Raw genomic sequence first — 23,810 nt, 5'->3', positions numbered from 1 at the left:
AAGTCCTGGGGGTCAGAAGGGTAGAGAACAGCCACAGCCCCCCAAGCTGCTCCCAGACGGGGGCAAGCAGTGAGCAGGCGGGCCCTGCAGGGCACACCAGGAGCCAGGCACAGCAGTCCTTTATGTAACAGATACTACATAGGTGCCCATATGCCATCAGCCGCCGACCTTTCCAGACCTGGTGTGGCCTCAGCAGCCTTTGGGGCTGCAGGTCCAGCACCTGAGGAGCTGATGCCGGTTTGCTGCCCTGGCCCGGCTGACGCTGAGAAGGCGATCACTCGGGCCACACAGGACGCACGCATGTGACACAGCAGCCACCTATCCTCAGGCCCAAACAGCCTCCAGTTCCTTGGACTGCCAGCCCCCAACTCCAGGTTTCCAATAGGTTCAAACTCTAAGCTTAGGGAGAAGTCTTGAGCTGAAGCTGGCACAGCAAGACCCGGCCCACACTGCCCCATGGACCACCGCCCCACCAAGGCCAGGAGGTGGGGAAGGCCAGGGACACTCACCCAAGCCGGCGAGCTGGGAGGAGAGAGATGGGGGTGCTGTGCTCCCCACAGTCGGGCTCACCACGGCTGGAGACCCTGGGCCCAGGTCTATGAGGTTGTCCTCTGTCACTTCACTCAGCACCTGCCAGGCAGGAGACATGCTGGCCCAGAGGGGAAAGCCCACAAGGTCCCGGGGTTTCCTTGCACCCACCTACCAGGGATGTTCCCCCAGCCTCCCCCTCAGAGATTACTCTCCTATCACCCTAATATTTCAACCACAGTTAGGAAAACCAGAGGTAAGGTCAAATTCAGGCCAGTCTCCTGGCCCCTAGGCAGGCGAGAAGGAACACTCACCCCATTAGAGGCATTTTGAGCGGATCGGCCTGACCTGTATCGTTCGAACCTAAGGCGGAAGGGAAAGTGGAGTAAGGAGGGTATGGGGAGGTGGAGCCGTGGTACTCACAGGCCCGGAGGCCAGTAGAGACCCAGGCTCATTTGGGGGCCAGAGAGTGGACACCCCGTACACACACAACTTTGTCCTGCCTGTCTCTGCATGGGGCGACTGGGGTGGGGGTCAGCCCCCCCACAGGCACTGCAGGAGAGGGAGGAGGTGCTGGCTGGCACGTCCAGGAGGCATCAAAGCACACCCTGGGCTCCTCTGGCTCAACTCTCACTCACTGAGCTCCTGTGGCCCCCTAGACCATAGGGGCCTCTGGGTCCTGCAGGGGCGCTGGGTCAGCCACCCTCCCTGGGGGCATCTCAGATCCAGGTGAGAACTGCCACCCTCCCAGTCGGGCAGCTCTGCTGGGGAGTGAGGAGCCGAGGTGCTGGAGGAAAGGGTGGGGCCCACGGGCTGGCACCTCGAGGAGGAAGGCAGGCTCAGGCCCCAGCAGCTGCATGGGGGTCAGTCACCAGACAGAGGACCTAGCCTGGCCAAGGACACTCTCCTCTCCTGCACTCAAGGCATTCTGTCCCAGGCAGGGACCAGCATGGCAGCCCAGACACTGGAGGCTAAGACCTCTTACAGCTGGGGCTCTGCTGGGAATCCTGCTCCTCAGTGGTCCCCGCCACGTGCTGCAGTCATGCGTGGTGAGCAGGGATCCCGAGGACAAGCTGGGATGCGGTTTGTACTCAGTCTACACAGACAGGAATTCTAACCCGCCTGTAGTTCGTGTACTAGAGCACCTTCCCCGTGCCCTCACTGACAGTCAGTCCTGTCAGAGGCTCTCTGGCCGGAAGGTCTGCTAGCCCCAGGCTCTGCCTGTGTATCACCGTTACCCTATTCCTGAGATGGGCTTACTGGGTGAGAATCTCAGTCCATCGAGACTGGAGACACAGAAGACGCGGGGCAGGGCCCAGGGCTCTGGGGCCGGGAGTTGAGCTCCCCCCCGACTCAGCTCCACTCCTGTGCCCCCTGGCACTTGGGGCCCTGGATGGCCCCATATACCTACCGTGGTCAACCCGTCACCCAACCAGCGGACACAGGGCCACCCACTGCTGCCACCACAGTCGAAGCAGAAACAAGGTCCAGAGTTGTGGCACCCACAGCAAAACCAGCCTGAGGCCCAGATGCCCATTGGTCACGTGGACCTTCTGTGACGCCAGGTCATCCAGCCAGGGTCCGCAGCCCAGAGGCCACCTCATCCTGAGGGCAAAACGCTGGCCTGGCCAACGTGCTTCCTAAGGCAGCCCCCTCCAAACCCAGGGTAGGAACCCACTCACCACCACCTGCTTGCTTAACACTGCCTGGATCCCACACTTCTTCCCGAGGGAAGGCTCCGGGAAGGGAAAGAATATGCAGGTTTTCTACCTTGAACCCCAAACCGACTTGTCGGCACTCACACCCCTTGCCCCAGAGCCTCCAGACACTGACGCTGCAAAGGAGAGGACAGTCTTTCTTTTTAAACATGGGAAAGAGGAAATCTCCCGATAGAGATTTCCCCCCTTAATCCCTTAATCCTTTGCAGATTCAGGGGCTCCTCCAACGAGCAGGTGCAGGAGGCAGGGGTTCCCGGCCATTCTCCCTCCTGGGCGGGAAACAGGGGACCAGCCTGAGCCTCACCGAGGGCAGCGCCTGCCTACATGCTCCCACCCGGCCTTCTGCTCTGGACCGCCCCGCCCCGGGCCCCGCCCCTGCCACAGACCTTTCCCCCGCCCCGGGCCCCGCCCCCGCCTACCCCCCCCACCTCTCGTAGCGCAGGAAGACGTTGTTGAGGTCGTCGTTGACGTGCAGCAGCTCCTCCGTGACCTCCTCGTTGCACACGCGGGAGATGAGCTCCACCACGCGCTGCTGCATGGCGCGGCAGGTCCGGTGCAGCTCCTGCGGACACACGGCCCGACTACCGCGGGCTCGCTTCGGAGCTGCGCGTGCCGACTCTAGAAGCCACCCCAGGGCCCGTGCTCTAGAAGCACCACAAGGCCAGGCGTGTGCGCGAGGCCCGGAGGACCCCCCCAGACCACCCGCCCCTCCCCCGCAGGCGTCCTAGTGTGAACAAGCGTCCTAGTGTGCGCTCTGCCGTGTGCGGATAACAACTTCACACAGACCGCTTGTAAAACCTGAGAACACGATTCCCTGCAGTTGCTTCCTCTCTTCAACAGAACATGCCAGAGGCCACCCCATCACTTGGGACAGGCTGCCCCATTCTCTGTAGCCCCACGCATCTCAACGCTTTCTGGGCACGCGCCAAGACTGCTTGTGCACTGTGAACCCACTCCGACTCAGCGCCTCCAGCACGCCCCCAGTCCCCCTTCACATCTAGTTAGCAAAGCCGGGCTCCCATCCACCCCAGTGGAGGCGCCACCAGGTCAAGGAGAAGAAGCCCCTTCGCGGACTGCAGGCAGCGGCTCCAGCACCAGGCACACCTGCCTGAAGAAGGGACAGCGCCGGCCTGGAGAAGGCGGGACTGCAGTCAGTCTCCCCAGGAGCCCAGCCCCTGCGGGGTGTCAGGGCTACAGCAAGCAGTCCTGACCCTCAGCTGTCTAGGGCGGGAAGGGGGTGGAAGAAGTGAAGCTCTGCCCAGAGCCCTCCCACGCCCAAGGTGCTGCCCCCCACCCCCCACCCAGGGTTCTGGCCCCTGCCACAACAGCCAGGGTGCCTCATCTGCTTCCACCTGTTTAATATGCTAGGGGTCTCTGTAGAGTTTTACTTCTGGAGGAAGGGCTCCCTGACCCTACAGAGTATTTGGGAAGCACTAGATGATTTTTGAAGGAGGAGACCCAAAGCTGTGCACGAGTGCCTGGCTCCTGTGGCCTTCAGCTGAAGCCGGGGCGGGGTGGGCGGCGGGCAAGATAGCCCCCGACCCACCGGCAGGGCCTTGGGTACACCACACCTGGGCCAGCACCCAGGGGTCCCTCATGGAGCTTCACCTACACATGGACCCAGATCAGGGGCCTCCTGGGGTCTCTGCAGAGAGAAAGTTTTACCTTCTTGCTTCAAACTTTTAAGTTATCTTAAAAACTTACAAAGGACAAAAAAAAAGAGAGATTGTATAAGTGAGAAAGACCAGAGCATAAAGATTTGTGCCATCACGGACACCCGCCGGCCACCCTCAGGGCCTCTAAGCGATCATCCACAGCCAGATGCAGTGGCTCCAGGCAGACCTTCCTGCCTCCCTCCAGCTCCATGCCACCCAGACAGGCACCTTCTTCTGGTCCTGAGCTGAGACAAGGCAACCAAAGCCTGCCACCGGCCCCAGCTTAGACAGGAACGTCCTCACCGCGGACAGTCTCTGTCTGGCCTCCCAGGTCTGGGTCTCAACAGTAGGGTGAGCCACTGGTCACCGCTCTTGGTGCAAACGCCCTCCATCCATCAGAGCACTTGGCAAAATATCCTTTTCCTGTCTAATTAATCCCCACAGCTTCATCTTTTCTTCAAGGGACACTCTCAGCCCCACCGTGCAGAACAACCTTTTAATCATCTTTCTGGGTTCCAAGGAGCAGGGAATGGGGTCCTGCAGATCTGCGCTCTGCAGCTGCAGAGAAGACGGAGGAAGAGAAAGTCTTTGTTGACGACAAGAGGGGAATAATGAAGCTGAACACATAGTCAACTAGGTTTCTCTGGAGAAAACGGTCCTGGCCATCTCAGTTTCTATTGAAACGAGACGCAAGAAGCAAGAGGGGATAAACCATCTGCTATTTGAAGAGACAACGTGGGGCAGGGCTCCTAACAGGAGCCTTCCAGGAGCTGGGGCACAGCTGTGAAGGAATGCCTGTTCTAGGCGCCACTGGATTAACTAAATGTTATCGCTAACTGCAGACAAAGCTGCAGAGGCTGATCTGGGGGCAGCAGGGGCGTGGCTGTTGGCACCAGGACCCCAAGGATTCCAAAGGCTGGACTCCCATGTGCGACCGAGGGCCAAGCTCCAGCAGACAGAGGCAAAGCCTTAGGTTTCAGGCCCAGAAACTTGAGCCCACGCGCAGCCAGGAGACATGGCTGGAGAGCTCTCAAGGGAGATGGAGGTTCCCCAGCACTGCCTCCTGCTGAGAAACACCAGCGAGGGAGGGCGGCCGACCAAAGCAGTGAAGGACCTGCCACACAGGAGATGAATTCGTGTTGCTCAGCTGGTGGAGCTGCAAGCAGGGGGTGGGGGTGGACGTGGACGGACAAGCACGCACAGCCCCACTGGCTCTGACAAGCTGCACCTGGCCCTATGCTGGTGACTTTTCAGCTGCTTCCCAGTCCTCTGCCAGGACAGCGATTACTCCAGGCTCCAAGTCACCAGCTCCTGGAAACGGACCTGAGCACCCCTCAGCTGCGGCTCTTCTGCTCTGCCGAGCTGCTTCCCAAAGGCTATCTGAATCCTGTGTTTGGAGGAGGAGGTGCTTCCCAGGCCTGTCATTGAGGACGTTCAGGAAAGAGGGTGCTAGGCAAGCTGCCGTCGGGGGGCCACAATAGGGCAGGGCTGGACCAGCTGCCAGCAGGTCTCTCCGGCCCAGAAAGAGGCTTCTGTGCTACTCCAGGCCCTGGCCTCACCATCCCAGGGGGACTCAGCCTCGCCTTCCCTCCTTGTTCCAGTCCCTGCCACTCCACAGGTTCTTCGTGAAATGCAGGAAGCCGTTGGTCACCCTTCCAGATGCTGGTCGCCGCCATGGTGTGCCTCGCCAATACCTTCTGCTTCCCTCTTCCCATGTCCTCCACCTCCTACCCAGCAATTTACACTCAAATCTGCAGCAGCTTCTGCTGGCGTGAACATTTGGGCTGATGACAGGCGCATTTATTCCCATCGTGAGCTCTGGACAGCTCTGCCGTGAGCAGTCTGGCTGCCCTCCAGCCCTACCCTTTGCCAGCAGACTGTGGCACTTTCCCACGTGGAGCCTTGCTGTCCAGTGCAGCCCTGACCCTGGGAGACCCCGCCTGGCTGGCTCCCGGCTGCAGGGGAGGAGAGGAGCGGGGTGTCGGGGACAGCTTGAGAGGCACAGCCAGCAGTCAGCAGACCCTGTCTGCTCATAGTGCTGCCGGCTTGTGAGTCTTTCATGCCAAAAGGACAGCCCCCCACTGGCACCCAGGGCCATCCTTACTCTTTGGTTCATAAGACAGCAGCGAGTGGGCAGGCTTGAAGTCAGAGCAGAACAGAGGGGAAGGAAACGTCATGGGAAGCAACCTATTTTTGAAAACTGTGAGCTGACGCCAAGAGATCAGGTTCTGTGTGTCTTGGCTGACAGGCTTGTTTGAACACACACACATACATGCACACACACACGCAGAGTGCATGCTGTCTGGTTGGCCCTGGCTCTCGTTTGAACACACACACACACACACACACACACACACACAGAGTGCATGCTGCCTGCTCAGCCTTAGCTGTCTTGTTTGAATACACACACACGCACGCAGAGTGCATGCTCTCTGCTTGGGGTTGGTTTTGTTCCACTATGCCCGCTGACAGGACCTCCGTTCTGCTCACTGCAGACCGGTCAGCAGGAACTTGGTGCTGACACAGCACAACACTGCCTCAGGATGCCCTCTCAGTTCCTGAGCCTCGGGTAAAGCCTGGAAGATCAACTCAGGCTGCGAGTGGAGGCCGCCGCGTGGCTGGCACGTGGGTGAGCTGGGATGCCCTCCACTCCATGTCCAGAGCAGCCGGTGGGCCTGGGCCCACAGAGATGGGCTGCCCACAGTTGAGTGCCTCCAGGGCAGGGACCACAGCCCAAACACCTCTAGGCTGACTTCCCCACCTGCTCCTCAGGGGCGGGAAGGGGCACGACCAGCACCACTCAGGCCCAGACTACTGGTGCGGGCTGTGTGCCCTCCTAAAAGACAGCAGCGGCGTGCCCACGGCAGGTGCAGTGTGGCCCTCAGGCACCAAGACCAGCCACCCTGAGTGGAAGGTATGGGAGGTGCTGCCATGGGCCATGCCATCAGCTCTGCCCTGTCGCCCAGGCATCTGCTCCTGCGGGAGCATCTGCTCCTCGTCCTCCAGGCATCCCTCACACCACATTCTCCCCACCCCCAGAGGGGCTGCCCCTGCAGGCTGAGCCGCTGCCACTTCCCAGATGCCAGAGCCTCTGAGACGGTGTGGGGAGGGCCAGGTCCCAGTTCTGGGCTCTGTGGACATGGGGCAGGAGCCCTGTGGGCCAGCCATACTCCTAGACCCCTTTATGCCAGACTCCTGGAACTGCAGGTAGCCAGTGGGCAAGGACATGAGCCACCCTGGCACAAGGACCTCAGTATCACCCCAAATGTCTCACAAGGAGCCCCTAAGAACAGGAAGAGTTGATGGTCCCTGCATGTTTGTGACAACATTGAGTGAACAAAACAAAACGTAAAATTATACACGTTCTATCACCTCATATGGAATAAACACAGAAAACATGTCTGAAAGAAAATTCACCAAAACCAACAGTGCTTATATGTGGACGCTGGGATTAAAGGAAATCATTTTCTCCTTTGTCCCTCCTTTCTTTTTCGATGGGTACACAGTCTACAACTGGCATTTTGTAACCAGGAAAACAGGTTTTTAAGAAGAAAGAAGAAAGCACCAGGGACTGGCCTCTGATGGCCCCACGATGCATGGGGCCGATACGGGCTTCCCCAGCTCAGTCCCTCTTGAGGATGGGCCCAAACCCTGAGCTGCCTCCTGTGACCCCGGTCCAAATGCCCTCACCTGCAGCAACTCCAGATCAGATGAGTCCTCCTGCCCAGGGATCATCTCAGTTAGCATCTCGGACATAACTTTTGTGTTTCCTCGAACAACATCCAGTTCACTCCGCAGCCTGGCAATCTGTGGGGCCAGAGGGCGGTGGGGGAGCAGGGGGTGGTCAGCGAGCTGGACGTGGCCTTGCTCGTCTACCTGAGCTGGGGCGCGGGCAGCTGGGGCCCCCGGGGGCAGCACCTGGATGGGGCGAGGGGGCCACGCAGGGCCTGCAGGGGACACGAGCCTCTCAGGCCCCTTTCTGCTCCTTCACATGCTAGTGAACGTGGCACCCAAGGTCCCTGCAGGGCTGGGGGCCTTGTCCAGGAACCTCACAGCTGCAGACTCTGGCCCGGGAATCAAGGTCTAACCACAGCAGCCAGCATGAGCCATGCCTTCCCCACCAGCCCCCACCTGGGGAGGGGGCAGATCTCAACTGCCAGCCCCCCAGCAGAGACAGCCCATCAGGGGAGGGTCTCGGTGGCCATCCACCTGCAAATGTGTCCACTTTCCCTTTTCCCAGGGCAGGGAGGCCATGTGCCGGCCATGGTGGGGTCCCTCCCACCTCTGCCTCCACAGCAGGCGGCCTTCTCACCGGGTAGATCTGAACCTCTGCAGGCCACACAGGGTCATAACTGTTCACAGCTCAGCTCCTGCCGGATTCCTGCCCACCCTGCCCTGGCCCTGTGCTTCCACTCCCATCCCCCCTACCCCTCCCACTTCCCCACCCCCGCCTCCAGCTCCATCCAGGTAGCCCTGATCTGTCTCCTGGGAGGGGACCGCAGACAGCTGGCAGGTCACCCGTGGGCCCAAGTGCACAAGTACCTGCTCAGAATTGGCAGTGATGGGGCCCGCAGTGCTCAGAGTCGGGGCCTGTGGGGCTGAGTAGGAGCCGCTGCTCATCCTCGGCTGCGACTGGGACTTGGGCGTGGTCGCGGCAGGGTCTACCTCTGGGACGCTCTGGCAGGGCAACCACAAAGCCTTCTGTCAACCCAGATCAACCATGCGGCCGGCCTGCACCGACCTCCAACACTGCCCCCACCCTGGGACTGCCTGTCAGCCTGACCCCTTTGCCCCCCACCGCTCCTTCCCCCACTAACCTCACAGGCACCCCACACAACCCAGAGAGGCAGACCCCACAGCCTGAGGGCTCTGGCTGCCCTCCCTCTGTCAGGACCACCACGGGGTCTGAGCAGAGGGCCTGCTGCTATGGAGGAGCCCCTCAGGAGCCCTTACATGGTACCAGAAGATGACTTTTTGGCCTTTACAAGTAGACTAATGTAAATAGTAATCATGCAATTTACTGACTGTCCTCTGTAACTATATGAACAATACCGTTCTGTTATTACTCAAAAAATAAAACATGTCTGTTTACCCCACAAAGCACAGCCAGGGGCCTGGTGGATCCACATGAGAAACGCTGGAAAGTCCAGGTCTCCGTGCTCCCCTCCGAGCCCCTGATGGCCTCTTAACCTGAGTAGAGAAGCCTGAAAGCTCTTATTTGCACTGTGACCAGTGAGGCCATCAGCCCCGCGCCATCAGCAATGTAGAAGTGGAGCCAGAGGAGCTCAGGCCCCCAGGGAGATGCAGTCCCCACACCGGACACCCTGCTTGGAGAGCAGGCACCTGACCCGCCCAGGATGGAGCAGCCACCTCCTGACAGCGTCCTTACTGGTCCCTGGGGTCACAGCCCCCATGATGGGGTGAAAACTGGGGGACACTGTTGCCACTGAGCCCCCACAGCCAGCTGTCTCCCTCTGGAACCGCTTTATTGTCAACAAGAGATGCCCTGGAGCCCTAAGGAAGCCGCTGACAAGCTGAACAACCCAGAGAGTATCTGCAATGGGCTCCTGGGAGGCTCACCCGCTGCGGTGTGTGGATGGGGGACAGCGCATCCAGGTCGGCCATGGGAAACTCCACACCCTTCCTCTTCAGCTCCTCATAGGCGTGCACAACCCCCGTGAGGTCAGGGCTGCTCCGGAAGGCATCGGCCCATGCCTGGAGGGAAGGACGGACCTGTTAGTGGTGCCAGACACTCAGGGCTGCAGCCCAGCCACTCAGCTCCTCCTGCCAGCACTGCCAGGCTAAGTGCAGATGGAAACAGAACACAAAACCGAGTCCAGCATGGGGCGCCTCCTAGGGTAGAGACAAGAAACCACCCCCTCCCCAAGTCCTGGGGCTGAGCCCAGGTGATGCACCTGACCACGACCGACTGCAAGTCATGGGGAACAGGAATGTGGCCTCCTCACTCTGCATGGGGAGATTCAGGCTGACCCCCGGCTTCCTCAGTAGGTCAGGGAGCCCAGAGCCCATGCTGTCCAGCCACCCATCTGACGGGCAGGTGCCTGCAGCCAGGGCAGGAAAGCAGGAGCTGCCCAGTGTCAGGGGACATGTGCCCTCATGGGACAGTCCACAGGGAGGCTCAGCCACCAGGTTCTGTTAGATCAGACATAACCCAGAGAGGAAAGGACACACACTTCAATAGATTGCCACTCATCACTGGTTCATGGAACGGTTAAATTTTTTTTAAAATTCTGTTCTTCAGAAGTTACAGAATATATCAAAAAAAGAAGTACTTCCAGAGGACACCCCCAAAAAAAAACAGGCCCAGAGGAGGAGGCAGAGCTGCTCCGTTGCCAACTCTGTCACTGGCACTGGGCACAGCTGCCTCCCTGACTCCAGAAGGGCTCCAGCCAACCCAAGGTCAGAGACCTGTCCCTCACCAGCTGACCACCAGAAGCCGCGAGGTCAGTTTCCAAAGAGACTCGTTCACTTTGGCTACTGCATCTCACGAACCACAGACCCGGCCAAGAGCCCGGCCTCCAAGGTCTGCTTGTCCTGTCTGCACCTGCAGGGACTTCACGCCCATGTCAGGACGGCCCGCAGTGGCCAGACTGCAGTGTGGCCTGGACGCTGGCGGGTGGCAGGGCCACAGAGGCAGCACCGGCAGGACAGCAGGAGCACCCAGAGCCCCCGTCTTCACCAGCTGCCCTGGTTGCACCACCTGATTCAAACCCAGCTCAGTCCTGCGACTCCACCTTCAAAACGGGCCAGCTTTTGGTCTCGGACCTAAACTTTAGGATCTCAAAACGTCCCACAGCCTAAAGGGAGGTTGGGGAGAATCAGGGGTGCGGCAGCTACTTCTGGCATGGCCTCCGCCGTTACTTCTGCAGGAGGGCTCCCCCCACAGAAGTGACGTTGAAGACCTTGACTGTCCCTTCTGGTCAGTGACACTCCTCGGGGCACCTGCCCAAACAGCCATCAACAGGCCCCTGAAGGCACTGGAGGGCAATGTGTGCCCAGCTGCTGGGTCAGGTCCTCTCTCCACAGAGCCTGGCCAGGCCTGGGGGCGCTGGGCTGCTCTCTGGGGAGACGCAGGCCTTGGGAGATGGCCACGAGCCAGCGGGACCAGGAGGGAAGGCTAAGGACCCCATTCATTCTCCGTCTGTCCACCTGCTTTCTTCCATGCGGGGTGGCTGTGAGCACAGGACAAAGTTGTTTGGGGTAGACTGAGTCTGGAGGGGGTCAGACTTCCCAAGCAAGCCACTAGGGCCACCTCCAAGTGCCCGCACCTAAGGCCCAGCCCAGGGCTGAGCGGGTCACCCAACCAGCAGGGGTTTTCCAGAACATGGTGGGAGGTCTCAGACTTGCACTAGGGAGGCAGGGACCAGGTGCCTTTTCAGAGGAGGTGGGAGAGGCCCAGGGCCACCGACCTACCTGGATGAGAGCAAGCACCTTGTCCTGCACAATGGTGGGGGGGCTGTTCTTGGGAGAGATGACCTTGACCAGGACGCTGTCAATGAAGTCCCGGTTGGCCACGAGCACGTGGAAGCGGTGGCCGCAGTTCTTCACACATGTCTCCAGCACCTGATGCAGGCAGGAAGACAGGTCACCACTGGAACTGAGGGGCAGCAGATAGCCACCTCCTGCCCAGACTGTCCTGCCAACCAGTTCCTCCAGAGTCAAACTCGAGGCACAGGTGACCCCTTGCTGGCCAGGGTCCCTGGGCTGCACAGTAGTCAGAAGGCACCAGCTCTTGCACAAGAAGGACGCTGGGGTTTCAGTGGGGTCAACGACTGAGCGTCCCCAGAAACAAGCCTCTGAGTGGACAGCAATGGCCAGGACGGCCTGCAGCCTCCTCCAAGTCCCCATCTCCTCCTGCCCTGAGGCATGGGTCACCCTCCTCCAAGATCAGCGAGCTCCTCAGATGACAGGCAACCTCTGCCAGGGTCTTGTCCCCTCATCTGGTCCTTAAAGTGCCCTGGACAGAGGCAGTGGGGCCCCAGAGCCTAGCAGAGCAGGAGCTGCAGAGGGAAGGGGCCCTGGCTGGCATGGCCCATTGTAGGCTGCTCTGCCAAAGAAGTGAACCCCTCCCCATGGCCTGAGGGCCCGAATCACGTCAGAAGTTTCCAGAATGCAGCCAAGGCCCACGAGCAGGAAAAAAAAAAAAAAAAAAAATTCAGCAAAATAAAATCTGATAAGATGTTAATATCCAAAAGTATATAAGGAACTCACGCCACTCAACAGCAAAAAAACAAACCATCCTATTTAAAAATGGGCAAAGGACTCAAGTATTTCACCGAAGAAGCATACAGATGACCAACAGGCACCTGAAAAGAAGCTCCACATCACTGCTCATTAGGAAAATGCAACTCAGAACCACAAAGATGGAGAAGAAAATGACAACCCGCTCCAGTATTCCTGCCTGGGACATCCAATGGACAGAGGAGCCTGGAGGGCCACAGTTCATGGGGTTGCAAAGAGTCGAACATGACTTAGTGACTGAACAACAACAAATACACAATCAGACAGATGGTGATTTGGGGGAAATATCTCTTCACGAAAAGGTGGCATAAAATGGAGAGTGAAGTGACTGAGCAAGATGGAATGTAGAGTCTTAGAAGAAACTCGTGTATAGAATAATAGCTACAAATATTCAAATAATAAAGTCCGTGGCTAAAGGGGAATAAAAACACAATGAGCTATCACCTCACACCTTATCTGTTGCCTATCTAATTAAAAAATATATTTATTTATTTGACTGCACCAGGTCTCAGTTGTGGCACAAGGGATCTACTTCCTTGACCAGGGATCGAACCCGGGGCCCCCTGCATTGGAAGTGTGGAGTCTTAGCCGCTGGACCACCAGCGAAGTCCCTATCTAATTTTTCAAGTTGTGAGTTTATTAAGTGGTTCTTAACATTGCATTTTGCTGTTGTTGTTTGTTTTATTTGAAAAGAGTTTAAGAAAAATCTAAATTCTATTCAAACATCTGAGGAATGCCAAAGACAAAAGAGGGACGTGTTGGTGAGGGTGTGGAGAGAGGGGAACCCCTGCACACTGCTAGTGGGAATGTAAACTGCTGCCACCATTACAGAGAGCGGAAAGGAGGTTCCTAGGAAACTAGAAACAGAGCTACCGCCATCAGCAATCCCGCGCCTGGGGAGGGGGGGGGACAGCCAAAGGAAAGGCTTCCAGGTGATCAGAGAGACACACGCACCCTGACGCTCACAGCCGCCTTGCTCACAACAGCCAAGACGCGGAGACAACCTAAGTGTCCACTGATGGGTGAATGCACGAAGAAGACCAAATGGGACACAGACACACACACACACACACAGAGGGATATTATTCAGCCATAAAAAGAAGGGAATCTTGCCCTTTGCAACAACAGGGATGATTCTCAAGGGTATTAGGCTAAGTGAAATAAATCAGACACAAATAATGTATGATATGACTTACAGGTGGAATCTAAAAACTCCAAACTCAGAGACAGAGTTAGGACAGTGGATGCCAGGGGCTGGGGGTGGAGGAGACGGGGTACGACTGGTGAAAGGTACGTCTCAGTGGTGAGGTGGGTGAGTTCTCGGGTCCAGAGAACGTGGTGACTATAACCTACAGTACTGCGGTGCACACTCAGAAGCTATTTATGTATTTATTTTGGCTGCTCTGGGTCTCTGTTGGTGTGAATGGGCTCTCTCTAGTTGCAGGGAGCAGGCTTCTCTCGCTGCGGAGCACAGGCTCTCGGTGCTCGGGCTTCAGCAGTTGCGGCTCATAGGCTCAGGAGTGGTGGCGCATGGGCTTAGCCACCCCGTGGCACGTGGGATCTTCCAGTACCACAATCGAACCTGCATTGCTGCTGCTTTTGCTAAGGCACTTCAGTCATGTCTAACTCTGTGCGACCCCATAGACAGCAACCCACCAGGCTCCCCTGTCCCTGGGATTCTCCAGGCAAGAACACTGCAGTGGGTTGCCATTTCCTTCTCCAATGCATGAAAGTGAAAAGTGAAAGCGAAGTTGCTCAGTTGTGTCCAACTCTTCACGACCCCATGGACTACAGCCTACCAGGCTCCTCCGTCCATGGGATTTTCCAGGCAAGAGTACTGAAGTGGGTTGCCATTGCTATCTCCAGTTCCCTTCATTGGCAGGCAGGTTTTTAACCACATTTGAAAAAATATTAGGTTTCAAGACAGAGATAACACTGGAAGCCATCCCTTTTAATTTTCTGACATCTTGTGTGCATGCTAAGTTGCTTCAGTGGTATCTGACTCATTGCAACCCTACGGACTGTAGCCCACCAGGTTACTCTGTGCTTGGGATTCTCCAGGCAAGAATACTGGAGTGGATTGCCATTTCCTTCTCCAGGGGATCTTCCCAATCCAGAAATCAAACCTGTGTCTCTTATGTCTCCTGCATTGGCAGTGGGGTTCTTTACCACGAGTGCCACCTGGGAAGCCCTCTGACATCTCAAGGACAGGCAAAAATCTGATCTGTTCTTTCCTGAAAGGAGTCACTTGCTGATATTCCCAAGACCCTCTGCAGTGATGTTCAGTTTTTACCCCTTAATCCAGTCGGCACCTCACTCGCTGTGACATCTGGGCAAACCTTGGGCCTCTCCGAGCCCGTTTCTTCATCCTTAAAAGCGGATGGGGAAACCTACTTGGGAAGGTTTCTGGAAGCAAGTGTATAACATCTGGGCAGGTGCTTGGGGGAGCTGGCACTCTCACAGGGAGGGAGCTGACCCCAGAGGAGCAGCTGGCCTCAGTGTCCCATGGCAGACTGGTGAACAACAGGGACCCATGCCAGGCCTGGGGCTTCTCTGCTGGGGGCTTCTACTGGACAGCGCTGTCCACACCTTGTCCCTGCTAGCACGTCATCAGACTCGGGCTCACACATCTCAGAGGGCAAGACACTAGGGCAGCAGCAGGAGGCACTGCTGTCTGGGCCAAGGCTCCTGGCCACGCTCCCACCCTGGGAGAGGGGCAGGGGCACTCACAGTCAGCGCCAGCATCACCTCCCGGTAGTTCCGGTTCCCGTTGAGCCGCTTCTTCAGGGCCCGAATGGCATCCTTCGGCCTAAAGAAGAGACAAGTGCAGACCCTGCCAATCCTGCCTGGGCACCGCCCTGCAAAGTCAGGGCCATGGTATCAACAGCATGTACATGACCTTATTTGCCACTGCCCGTTTGTAAATGAGATTGACTGCAGACAAACCCAATGCCCATCAGTGTGTATCAGGTTAAATTAAACCATGCTTCTGTACACAATGGAGTACCAGGCAGCTGCACTGGAGATTGCAGAAGCTCCTCACACCGGTCCAAAGACACGGACCAGCATGGTTTGCAGAGCTGGGCAGAGGGTACGCTGCCACCTGAGCTCGGAAGGATAAGAAGCACCCGGCACACATGTCCGACATCCACAGGGAGGGGACTCTGGAGGGATCTGCCCCTGAGAAAGGCGTGGGGCTGAGGAACAGGGACTGTTCCTGGGGACACACACAGGCTCCGGCCCCCTAGAATTCTGCATCACGTGCAAGCATGGTTCTCTCAGAAGAATGACCAGCCGGCTGGCACATGGACTCAAGAAGGAAACCTGGCCAAGTCCCTGTACAGGCCTGGATGTCCAGCCTCTGGCTCCGGGGAGCACCTTTCTCCCTGAGAAAACTGAAGTAAGTCTGCTCAAAAGTACAGAAGTTGTGGGTTTGAGGCTCCAGATCTGACCAGGCTTCCTGGGGCAGAACTGCAGGGCCTCCAGCTGACACGGCTGCATCACATGCTGACTGTCCAGGATACACTCTTTCTGACACTTCGGACATGACCGAAAGGTGGGTCCCCAGCCTGCCCAGGAGGGCATGTACTGGGTGCAGCCCTGTGTCTAACACATTGTGTAATCTACTCTCAGCCAGGATTCAGCAAAGCTGTGGTGCCAGGAGTGACCTGGGCATGAAACCCTGGCCCCCAGCACCACACCACCTTCTCTCAGGAGTCCCTGCCCTCTGCCATCAGAACTGGGCTCTCACCTGCAGGTCAGCATAATCTAGGTCTAAACTGGGGCCCTCCTATCTTGATGGTTCAGAAATATTTGTTACCTACTTGCCAAAGAAAAATGTTCTTTTAAACTGTGTGAGAAAGCCGGGGGAGGGGAGGGAGCAGCTCTGCCAACTAGCTCAGTTAGACAGAAAGCAGAGGCTTCCAGAAGGAACAACAGAAGCCAGCCTGCAGTCAGGCTGCCCACAGGAGTCCTCTGCTCATGGGGAGGGGCCCTGTCAGAGGTGTGTATGTGTTCTGTATGTGCTCTTGTGTGCAGTGTGTGTGCACAGTGTGTGTGTCCTTGTGTGTGTGTGTGCTGTGTATGTGCTGTGTGTGTGCAGTGTATGTGTATGTGTGTAGTGTGCACACACTGAGTGTGCCCTGTGTGTGCTCTTGTGTGTGTGTGCCCTGTGTGGTGTGCTCTTTTGTGTGTGTGCGTGCATGTGTGGTCTTGTGTGTGTGTGTGCTCGTGTGTGTGTGCAGTGTGTGCGTGTGCCCTGTGGGTGCTCTTGTGTGTTTGTGTGCCCTTGTGTGTGAGTGTGCTCATATGTGTGTGTGCATGCATGTGTGGTCTTGTGTGTGTGTGGTCTTGTGTGCCCTGTGTGCTCATATGTATGTGCTCTGTGTGCTGTGTGTGTCCTGTATGTGATGTGTGTGTGCTCTTGTGTGTCTGTGCTGTGTCTATGTGTGGCTGCAACAGCACTGCCCTGGGGAGAGGCCCTGCTGGAAGTGTGTGCAATGCGGCAGCAGTTCCTACAAGGGGTGCTGATTTCTGCAAAAAGGGACTTGACAAGCTCTTGCTTTTGAGGACTTTGTGGACCTGAGCTAATGGAGCTCCATGACCACCAGCCAGGAGCGTGATTGATTTCTCCTGTCTCAAAGGCTCCATCAAGTAGGGTCTCATCCCCTTCCCTTGAACTTCCACGGAGCAGTAAACAGGCAGAGCCACCCAGGGCTGCGCTCACGTGTGGCTCAGGGAGCACAGCACCCAGGCTCCCAATGGGGGATACATGGAAGGAAATCAGAGATGCTGTAGCTCCCAACTTAGAGGGAAGGTGCTGCCTGAGAGGGAGCACGAAGGCAAGTATTATTTACCCCTATCTCAGGGAGAAGCCTGGAAATAGGATCCAGGTCCTGTTGGGGGCCCCACACAGCTCCCTGCAGCAGCAGATCAGCCATGAGCCAGGAGCAGGGGAGCAGGAACCCAGAGGCTGAGAGCAAGAAGGGGATACCACACCCAGAAGCTTCTGGGGGAGAGATCGGGGCCGCAGGAGCTGGCCTCCCCAGAGTCTCCACAGACCCCACACTCCTCTAGTCATCCTGAAGCTATCTGGTCCTTCGGCACCAGGACTGCCGCTTCAGTTTCCTCCCTGTCCCCCAGGAGAGTGAGGCTGCACCCTCTTCATACCCTGAATGCCCCCACTCCATTCCTGCCACCCCTCCTAGCTGTTCCCTTGCTCCACTACAGTTATCGGGCTCCTCCAGCGTAGGGCTGGGCACAAGGACTCTGTGAGCTGGGGAAGGTCCGAGATAGTCATGAAGACGTGATCCTCACCAGAGCCACCGTGAGACTCTCCCAGGAGTGTTCATCAAACCCAGGTACCTGCACCTGACTAGTAGTCCAGGGAGGCCTGGGAAACAGTATCTAAGACATCCTGGTTGGGGGGTATTATTCTGCCAGGCACTGCTGCTTAGTGACCAAGGGCCCAGGGCACCAGGGGCGGCCACACAAGGCCCCAGGCTGGAGGTTACCTTAGGCTGGGCAACAGGGCAAGCCTAGCAAGGGGCTTGTAGAAGAGAGCATCAAACCTTTGTCCACCAGGACCCCAACCTGCCAGGTGAGCTCTGAATAAATGAAAGAAACATACCCAGAGTTTCCGGGCTGGAGCCAGTCAGCAGGGCTTGCATCCTGCATCTGCCCTTTCAAACTGTGCTAACCTTGGGTGAGGGCCAACCAGGGCAAGCTTCAGCTTCCTCAACATTCAAAGGGGCTGGCCCTGTCACACAGGCTGGCGGAACCAGGGCCAGATACAGGGTGGGGGCGCAGGGCAGGGGCAGCCCCTCACCCCTGTTGCCTCGCAGCCTCCCTGGTGACTGTGCACAAGTGGTCACTGCCCTCTCCTCCCCAGCTCAGCTCTGCACAGTCGAGTCACCAGCTGACCAGAGTGTCTTGTTCACGGCCTGCCTCCCTGCTCTGGAATGTCCCTTGGGGCTGAGTATGAGGTGGTTACTCAGGAAATATTTGTTAAGTGAAATCAGGAGGCTGGTCCCCAGCCTCCACATGGCAAGGCCAGTAAGGACAGAGCTCAGGGCAAGGCTGGAGCTGCCCAGGTCTGGAGGTGGTTTACGACGGTGCTACTACCATAAATTCCATTTTTATGGTGTAGATAGAGTCAAATACCAAAGAATCTGGAAGAAGTGCATGCAGAATGCAGCTGTGATGCAGAAGAGGACGTAAACACAACAGCAGAACAGGCCAGGCGTTGCAGGGGTGGGGGGGCCTGGGCCTTGCAGGTCTTCCCTGCTCTACCGCCCACTACACACCCTGAGGGCTCTCTCCTTCATGGGACTCCGTCCAGTCCAGCAAAGCAGGGCAGAGCCAGCCCAGGGCTGCAGAGGGTGGGGGGAGGGAGGATCGGCTGCAGGGGACTCAGTAACGAGGCAACTTCATTTTCACTTGTGATTAAAAGCAGGTTATTAAAAAGGGGGTCACTGCTCTGACTCTAGCAGCGTCTTTGGGGGCAGGAGGGCGGCGGGAGGGCGGAGCATCCGAGCATTGCTAGGTCGGACACCAAGGTTGACAGGCCACCTGCCCAGGGGGCAGAGGGGACACGCACCCTTCCTCCGTCTCATTGATGATGTCGCAGATCTCCATGTTCAATGTCCAGTCCTCGCTCTGCAGGGAGCCATCTGTTGCCTTTTCTGCAAATTCAGAAAGAAAGCTGCTTTACATTTCTCCTGGAATAAGGGGCCTGGGAGGAAAGAGTGGGGACCAGATGCACTCCACTGCCCCCCAAGCAGATGAGCTGAGCCGAAAGCAGCTCTAGTGCTGTTCCCAAGAGAACACCTGGGACAGGGGGTCAAGGGGTGATCCCCAATACTGTCCTTCAGTCACTAAACTCCCAGGATTTCGAACTCTTAGAAGAAAATGCAGGGGGAGGGCTTCATGATGTTGGTGTGTGGGTGCTAAGTCACTTCAGTAATCTCCGACTCTCAGCGATCCCATGGACTATAGCCTGCCAGGTTCCTCTGTCCGTGGGATTCTCCAGGCAAGAATACTGGAGTGGGTTGCCATGTCCTCCTCCAGGGGATCCTCCCGACCCAGGGATCAAACCCTCATCTCTTACATCACCTGAATTGGCAGGTGGGTTCTTCACCACCTTGGAAGCCCTTATATTTTATGTGGCAATAACTTCAATCATGGATATGACACCAAAAGCACAGGCAACAGAAGAAAAAACAGATAAACTGGACTGCATAAAAATGTAACATTTCTGGGCATTAAAGGGCACAATCAACAGAGTAAAAACAGAGTAACCTATGTTCAGAATGTTGGAAAATATCTGCAAAGCTGATAAGGAGTTAATATTTTTTAGGATAAATGAAGAACTCTTAAAACTCAAACACAACAAAAACCCCAATTTAAAAATGGGCAAAGGCATCCAGTCCCATCACTTCATGACAAATAGAAAGGGGAAAAATGGAAGCAGTGACAGATTTTATTTTCTTAGGCTCCAAAATCACTGGGAATGGTGACTGCAGCCATGAAATTAAAAGACGCTTGCTCCTTGCAAGGAAAGCTATGACAAACCTAGACAATGTCTTAAAAAGCAGAGACATCACTTTGCTGACAAAGGTCTGTATAGTAAAAGCTATGGTTTTCCTACTAGTCATGTATGAATGTGAGAGCTAGACCATGAAGAAGGCTGATGACTGAAGAAGTGATGCTTTTGAACTGTGGTGTTGGAGAAGACTCTTGAGAGACCCTTGGACAGCAAGGAGATCAAACCAGTCCATCCTAAAGGAAATCAGTCCTGAATATTCATTGGAAGGACTGATGCTGAAGCTGAAGCTCCAGTATTTTAGCCTGATGCGAAGAGCCGACTCATTGGAAAAGACTCTGATGCTGGGAAAGATTGAAGGGAAAAGGAGAAGGGGATGACAGAGGATAAGATGGTCAGATGGCATCACCGAGTCAGTGGACATTAATTTGAGCACGCTCTGGGAGATAGTGAAGGACAGAGAAGCCTGGTGGGCTGCAGATCAAGGGGTTGCCAAGAATCGAACACAACTTAGTGACTCAACAACAACAACAACAAAAGGACCTGAACAGACATTTCTCAAAAAACAAAAAAAAACTATATACAGGGACTTCCCTGGTGTTCCAGAGGTTAAGAATCTGCCTTGCAATCTAAGCGATGCAGGTTGAATCCCTGGTCCAGGAACTAAGATCCCACACACCTCGGAGCAACTAAGCCCACATGCCACAACAAAAGATTCCGAGTGTCACGACTAAGCCCCGCCACAGCGAAGTTAATTAATTAATTTTTAAAAAAAGATAAACAAGTGGCCAACACGTCCCTGAAAAAAAATGCTATATATCACTAATCATTAGGGAGATGCAAATCGAACCCACAATGACATATCACTTCACACTCTCTAGGATGACTGCTATCAAAAAAAAAAAAATGGAACATAAGCAATGCTGGTGAGAATGAGAGACTGGAACCCCTGTGCACTGTTGGTATGGATGGAAAATGATGAGCTGTCCCTGTGGGAAACGGGGCAGGTTCTCAGAAAACGGAACACAGAACTACCGGATGACCCAGCAATTCTACTTCAGGTCCACACCCAGGAGAGCTGACAGCAGGACCTCAAAGGGATATTTCCACACTTGTGTTCACAACAGCATTATTCCTAACAGCCAGGGAGCAACCCAGGTGTCCAGACACAGATGACAGATAAACAATGTGCAGATTCACACGGAGGAATATTACTCAGCCTTAAAAAGGAAGTAAAATTCTGACACCTGCTCCAAGATGCGTGGACCTCCAGGGAATTATGCTGAGTGAAATAAGCCAGACACAAAAAGACAAATACTGCATGATTCCCCTTATGGGAGGTTCCTAAAGCAATTAAATTCAGACAGAGAAAGTAAAATGGTGGGTGCCAAGGGCTAGGGGAGGGAATGGGGAGTTACTACTGAACTGGGGACAGAGTTGATGATAAAGGTCCAGAGAGTGGGTGCACGACCTTGTGAATGCGTTTAATACTTAAGAGTGGTTAGACTGGCACATTTTGTTATACCTACTTTAACACATTTTTTTAAAAACCTAAGGCAGGCTGGATGGCATCACCGACTCGATGGACATGAGTTTGAGTGAACTCCGGGAGTTGGTGATGGACAGGGAGGCCTGGCGTGCTGTGATTCATGGGGTCGCAAAGAGTTGGACACGACTGAGCGACTGACCTGAACTGAACTGAACTGAAGGCAGGCAGTATTCTCTCCCACATTTAGAGGAAGCAAGGCTCAGAGAGGTTGGGATGCTGGCCAGGATCACACAGCTGAATAGGCACTGACATCTGGTCTTGGGTCTGTCTGTCTAATGCCTGAACACTTGCTGACGTGGCCCCAGCTGTCAGCACCATGAGTTTGGACCTGACGCTGCCCTGTCCAAACTGTTTAGTTCTCCAGAGAGACAGTCACCAGCCTCTTTAACTAACAGAAACTTCATACAACATGCACATCCACTGACAGCGTGAACCCCACGATCTCTGTGCACACTGGAAGTGGCTGGTTCCACTGGACGCAGCTGCGGGGAAGGCACGCTCGTTCTGCACTTGCAGCCCAGAGCTCATGCTCCACCGACAACGGTCCTTCCCAGCGGTCACCACACTCCAGGAACCCGGCCGCGGCTCCAGACATCAGTGCGCCGGCCCATGGTCTGCGTGGACGACCCTCACTGCTTCAGTCTTTACCAAAGAGCAAGTATCCTCAACCTCTTCACCCTCTTTACTCATCACTCTTGACACCCAGAGACTCTCCACCCCACAAAAGGAACAAGCCCGCCCCATGAGTGAGAGTGGCTAGATGAGCCTCTCCTTGCAGGGCGCTGGGGGTGGCCGGGGGCCCTTCACTAGGGCCCATGGTGTCACCTGGCTGCAGCAGAGGCAGCATTTGATGAATCCCCCTCCTCTGGGGGGCCTTCCCCGGTGGCTCAGCAGTAAAGAATTTGCCTGCAATGCAGGAGAAACAGAAGACGTGGGTTCCAACCCAGGGAAGATCCCCTGGAGGAAGGAAATGGCAACCCACCCCAGTATTCTTGCCTGGGAAATCCCACGGACAGAGGATCCTGGTGGGCTACAGTCTGTGGGGTCACAGAGAGTCAGACACGACTGAGCACGCACGCAGGCACCTCCTTGGGGGAGGAAAGCGTGGGGAGGCAGGAAGGGAGGAGGAGCAAGGGGCCTGTGAAGAGAGGCAAAGGTCAGGATGGAGGAGAGGCCACGCCAGCCAGCCACAGGCAGCACCGCTGGGCCCTCAGGGGCATCATCATGGGGGTGGGGCTGGGGCAGGCACCCAGGCAGAACGGGCAAAGCACCGTCCAGTACAGAGCCAGGAGGACTGGACACAGAGGCTGTGTGAGGCCAGGGCAGAGCAAGGCAGCGTCTGGATAGGTCTGCAACAAAACACTTGCCCCCTGCTCACTCTGCCACTCAGATCTCTGAAGGGCCCACCCCCAGAGGAGGGGACCCCCCACCTGGGGTCACACACACCAGGGTCTCTGCAGTCTCCTAGTAAAGCCGCTCACCTGCTACCCTTCAGAGCCAGTGAGGGGACAGGCCAGCTGGCCAAAGGGCCACTGTCTGCCTGTGGTCTGTCCTATCTCAGCATGGGTCACACAGAGACTCAGGAAGAGAGAACGGGGGACACCGGCAGGGCCAGAGGACACTGTCTTGGAGGCCTGACAGAGGAAACTTCCATCAGTGAACCTCCCCACCCCTCCTCCCCACCACCGGGAAGGGGGTCAGAGGCGTGAGAACCTCTCCTCGGGGTCAGCACCCTCTATTCAATCACTGGGCTCTGAGTTTCCAGCAAAAGATGGAGGCTCCTTTTGATCATAAAGAACCGACCCCAGAAGAATGCCTCTTTATTTTCATTTTGCTGGAAATGCCACAGACATACAACTGTGGGTGTTTGGCTAGGCTGAGACAGAAGGAGGAGGGAAGGCTGACAAAGGAGCTCAAATCGCTTCTCAGTTTCCTTTCCTCGCAAAAGAATTCCCGCCATGGGACCAAGCTGGATCTGATTGCCCTCCAACTGTGGCCACTCCCATTGGCTCCCTCCCCAGGCCAGAGGATGCCAAGTTCAGGCTCATTTCTGTTATCACGTAAATTGTCAAAACCGAAGATAAATAAATCCTGGTGCAACGGCAAAAATACAAAGCTCCAGAGGTCAGGGAGCAAGTCATTCCTGCCGGCCAGCCCTCAGGATGGAGACAGATCAAAGCGCCAGTGACCCGGGCAGCAAAGGGCTGACCTTCCAGAGGTCTCCAGTGATATGCTAACGGCCAGGGGCAAGGCAGAGCTGGACAGGGCTGTGCAGGGCTGAGTGGAGCAGGGGCAGACACGGCGCCCATTAAACCTTCAGAGCCTGTCATCCTGATGCTGTTGCCATGGCATTTTCTCCATTCAGAAAAGGCTGCCCCCTGCCTGGTGTGGGCTGGGGGCCAGGGTGCCTTGAATGTCAACCCTGGGACATCCCTGGCAGTGCAGTGGCTAAGGCTCTGAGCTTCTATCCTGGTCGGGGTGTCCAGACCCTGATGGCGAGGTTCTTTTCCAGCAGCAGCCCACTCCCCACCACAGTGTCCCTCCCACATGCTCTG

General features: G+C 56.2%; 1 protein-coding gene across 3 annotated transcripts in view; it reads right to left on the bottom strand.

Moving 5' to 3' along the window:
* TOM1L2 (target of myb1 like 2 membrane trafficking protein) overlaps positions 1 to 23,810 on the bottom strand; it is a 68,984-nt gene that overhangs the window by 9,817 nt on the left and 35,357 nt on the right. For all 3 annotated transcript variants that reach the window (XM_055407470.2, XM_055407472.2, XM_055407473.2), the window contains exons 2-10: positions 18,762 to 18,846; positions 14,894 to 14,972; positions 11,336 to 11,485; positions 9,482 to 9,616; positions 8,444 to 8,578; positions 7,592 to 7,708; positions 2,675 to 2,808; positions 843 to 891; positions 510 to 630 (exon numbers count right to left, since the gene is read on the bottom strand). In XM_055407470.2, the coding sequence (XP_055263445.1) occupies positions 510 to 630; positions 843 to 891; positions 2,675 to 2,808; positions 7,592 to 7,708; positions 8,444 to 8,578; positions 9,482 to 9,616; positions 11,336 to 11,485; positions 14,894 to 14,972; positions 18,762 to 18,846 (1,005 nt within the window). The remainder of the gene's footprint in view (positions 1 to 509; positions 631 to 842; positions 892 to 2,674; positions 2,809 to 7,591; positions 7,709 to 8,443; positions 8,579 to 9,481; positions 9,617 to 11,335; positions 11,486 to 14,893; positions 14,973 to 18,761; positions 18,847 to 23,810) is intronic.

This window comes from Moschus berezovskii, chromosome 20 (assembly GCF_049115385.1).
Source record: "Moschus berezovskii isolate FMDL1 chromosome 20, NW_MosBer_1.0, whole genome shotgun sequence".
In the NCBI taxonomy this organism is placed as follows: Eukaryota; Metazoa; Chordata; class Mammalia; order Artiodactyla; family Moschidae; genus Moschus; species Moschus berezovskii.
This window is presented reverse-complemented; position numbering and strand designations above follow the sequence as displayed.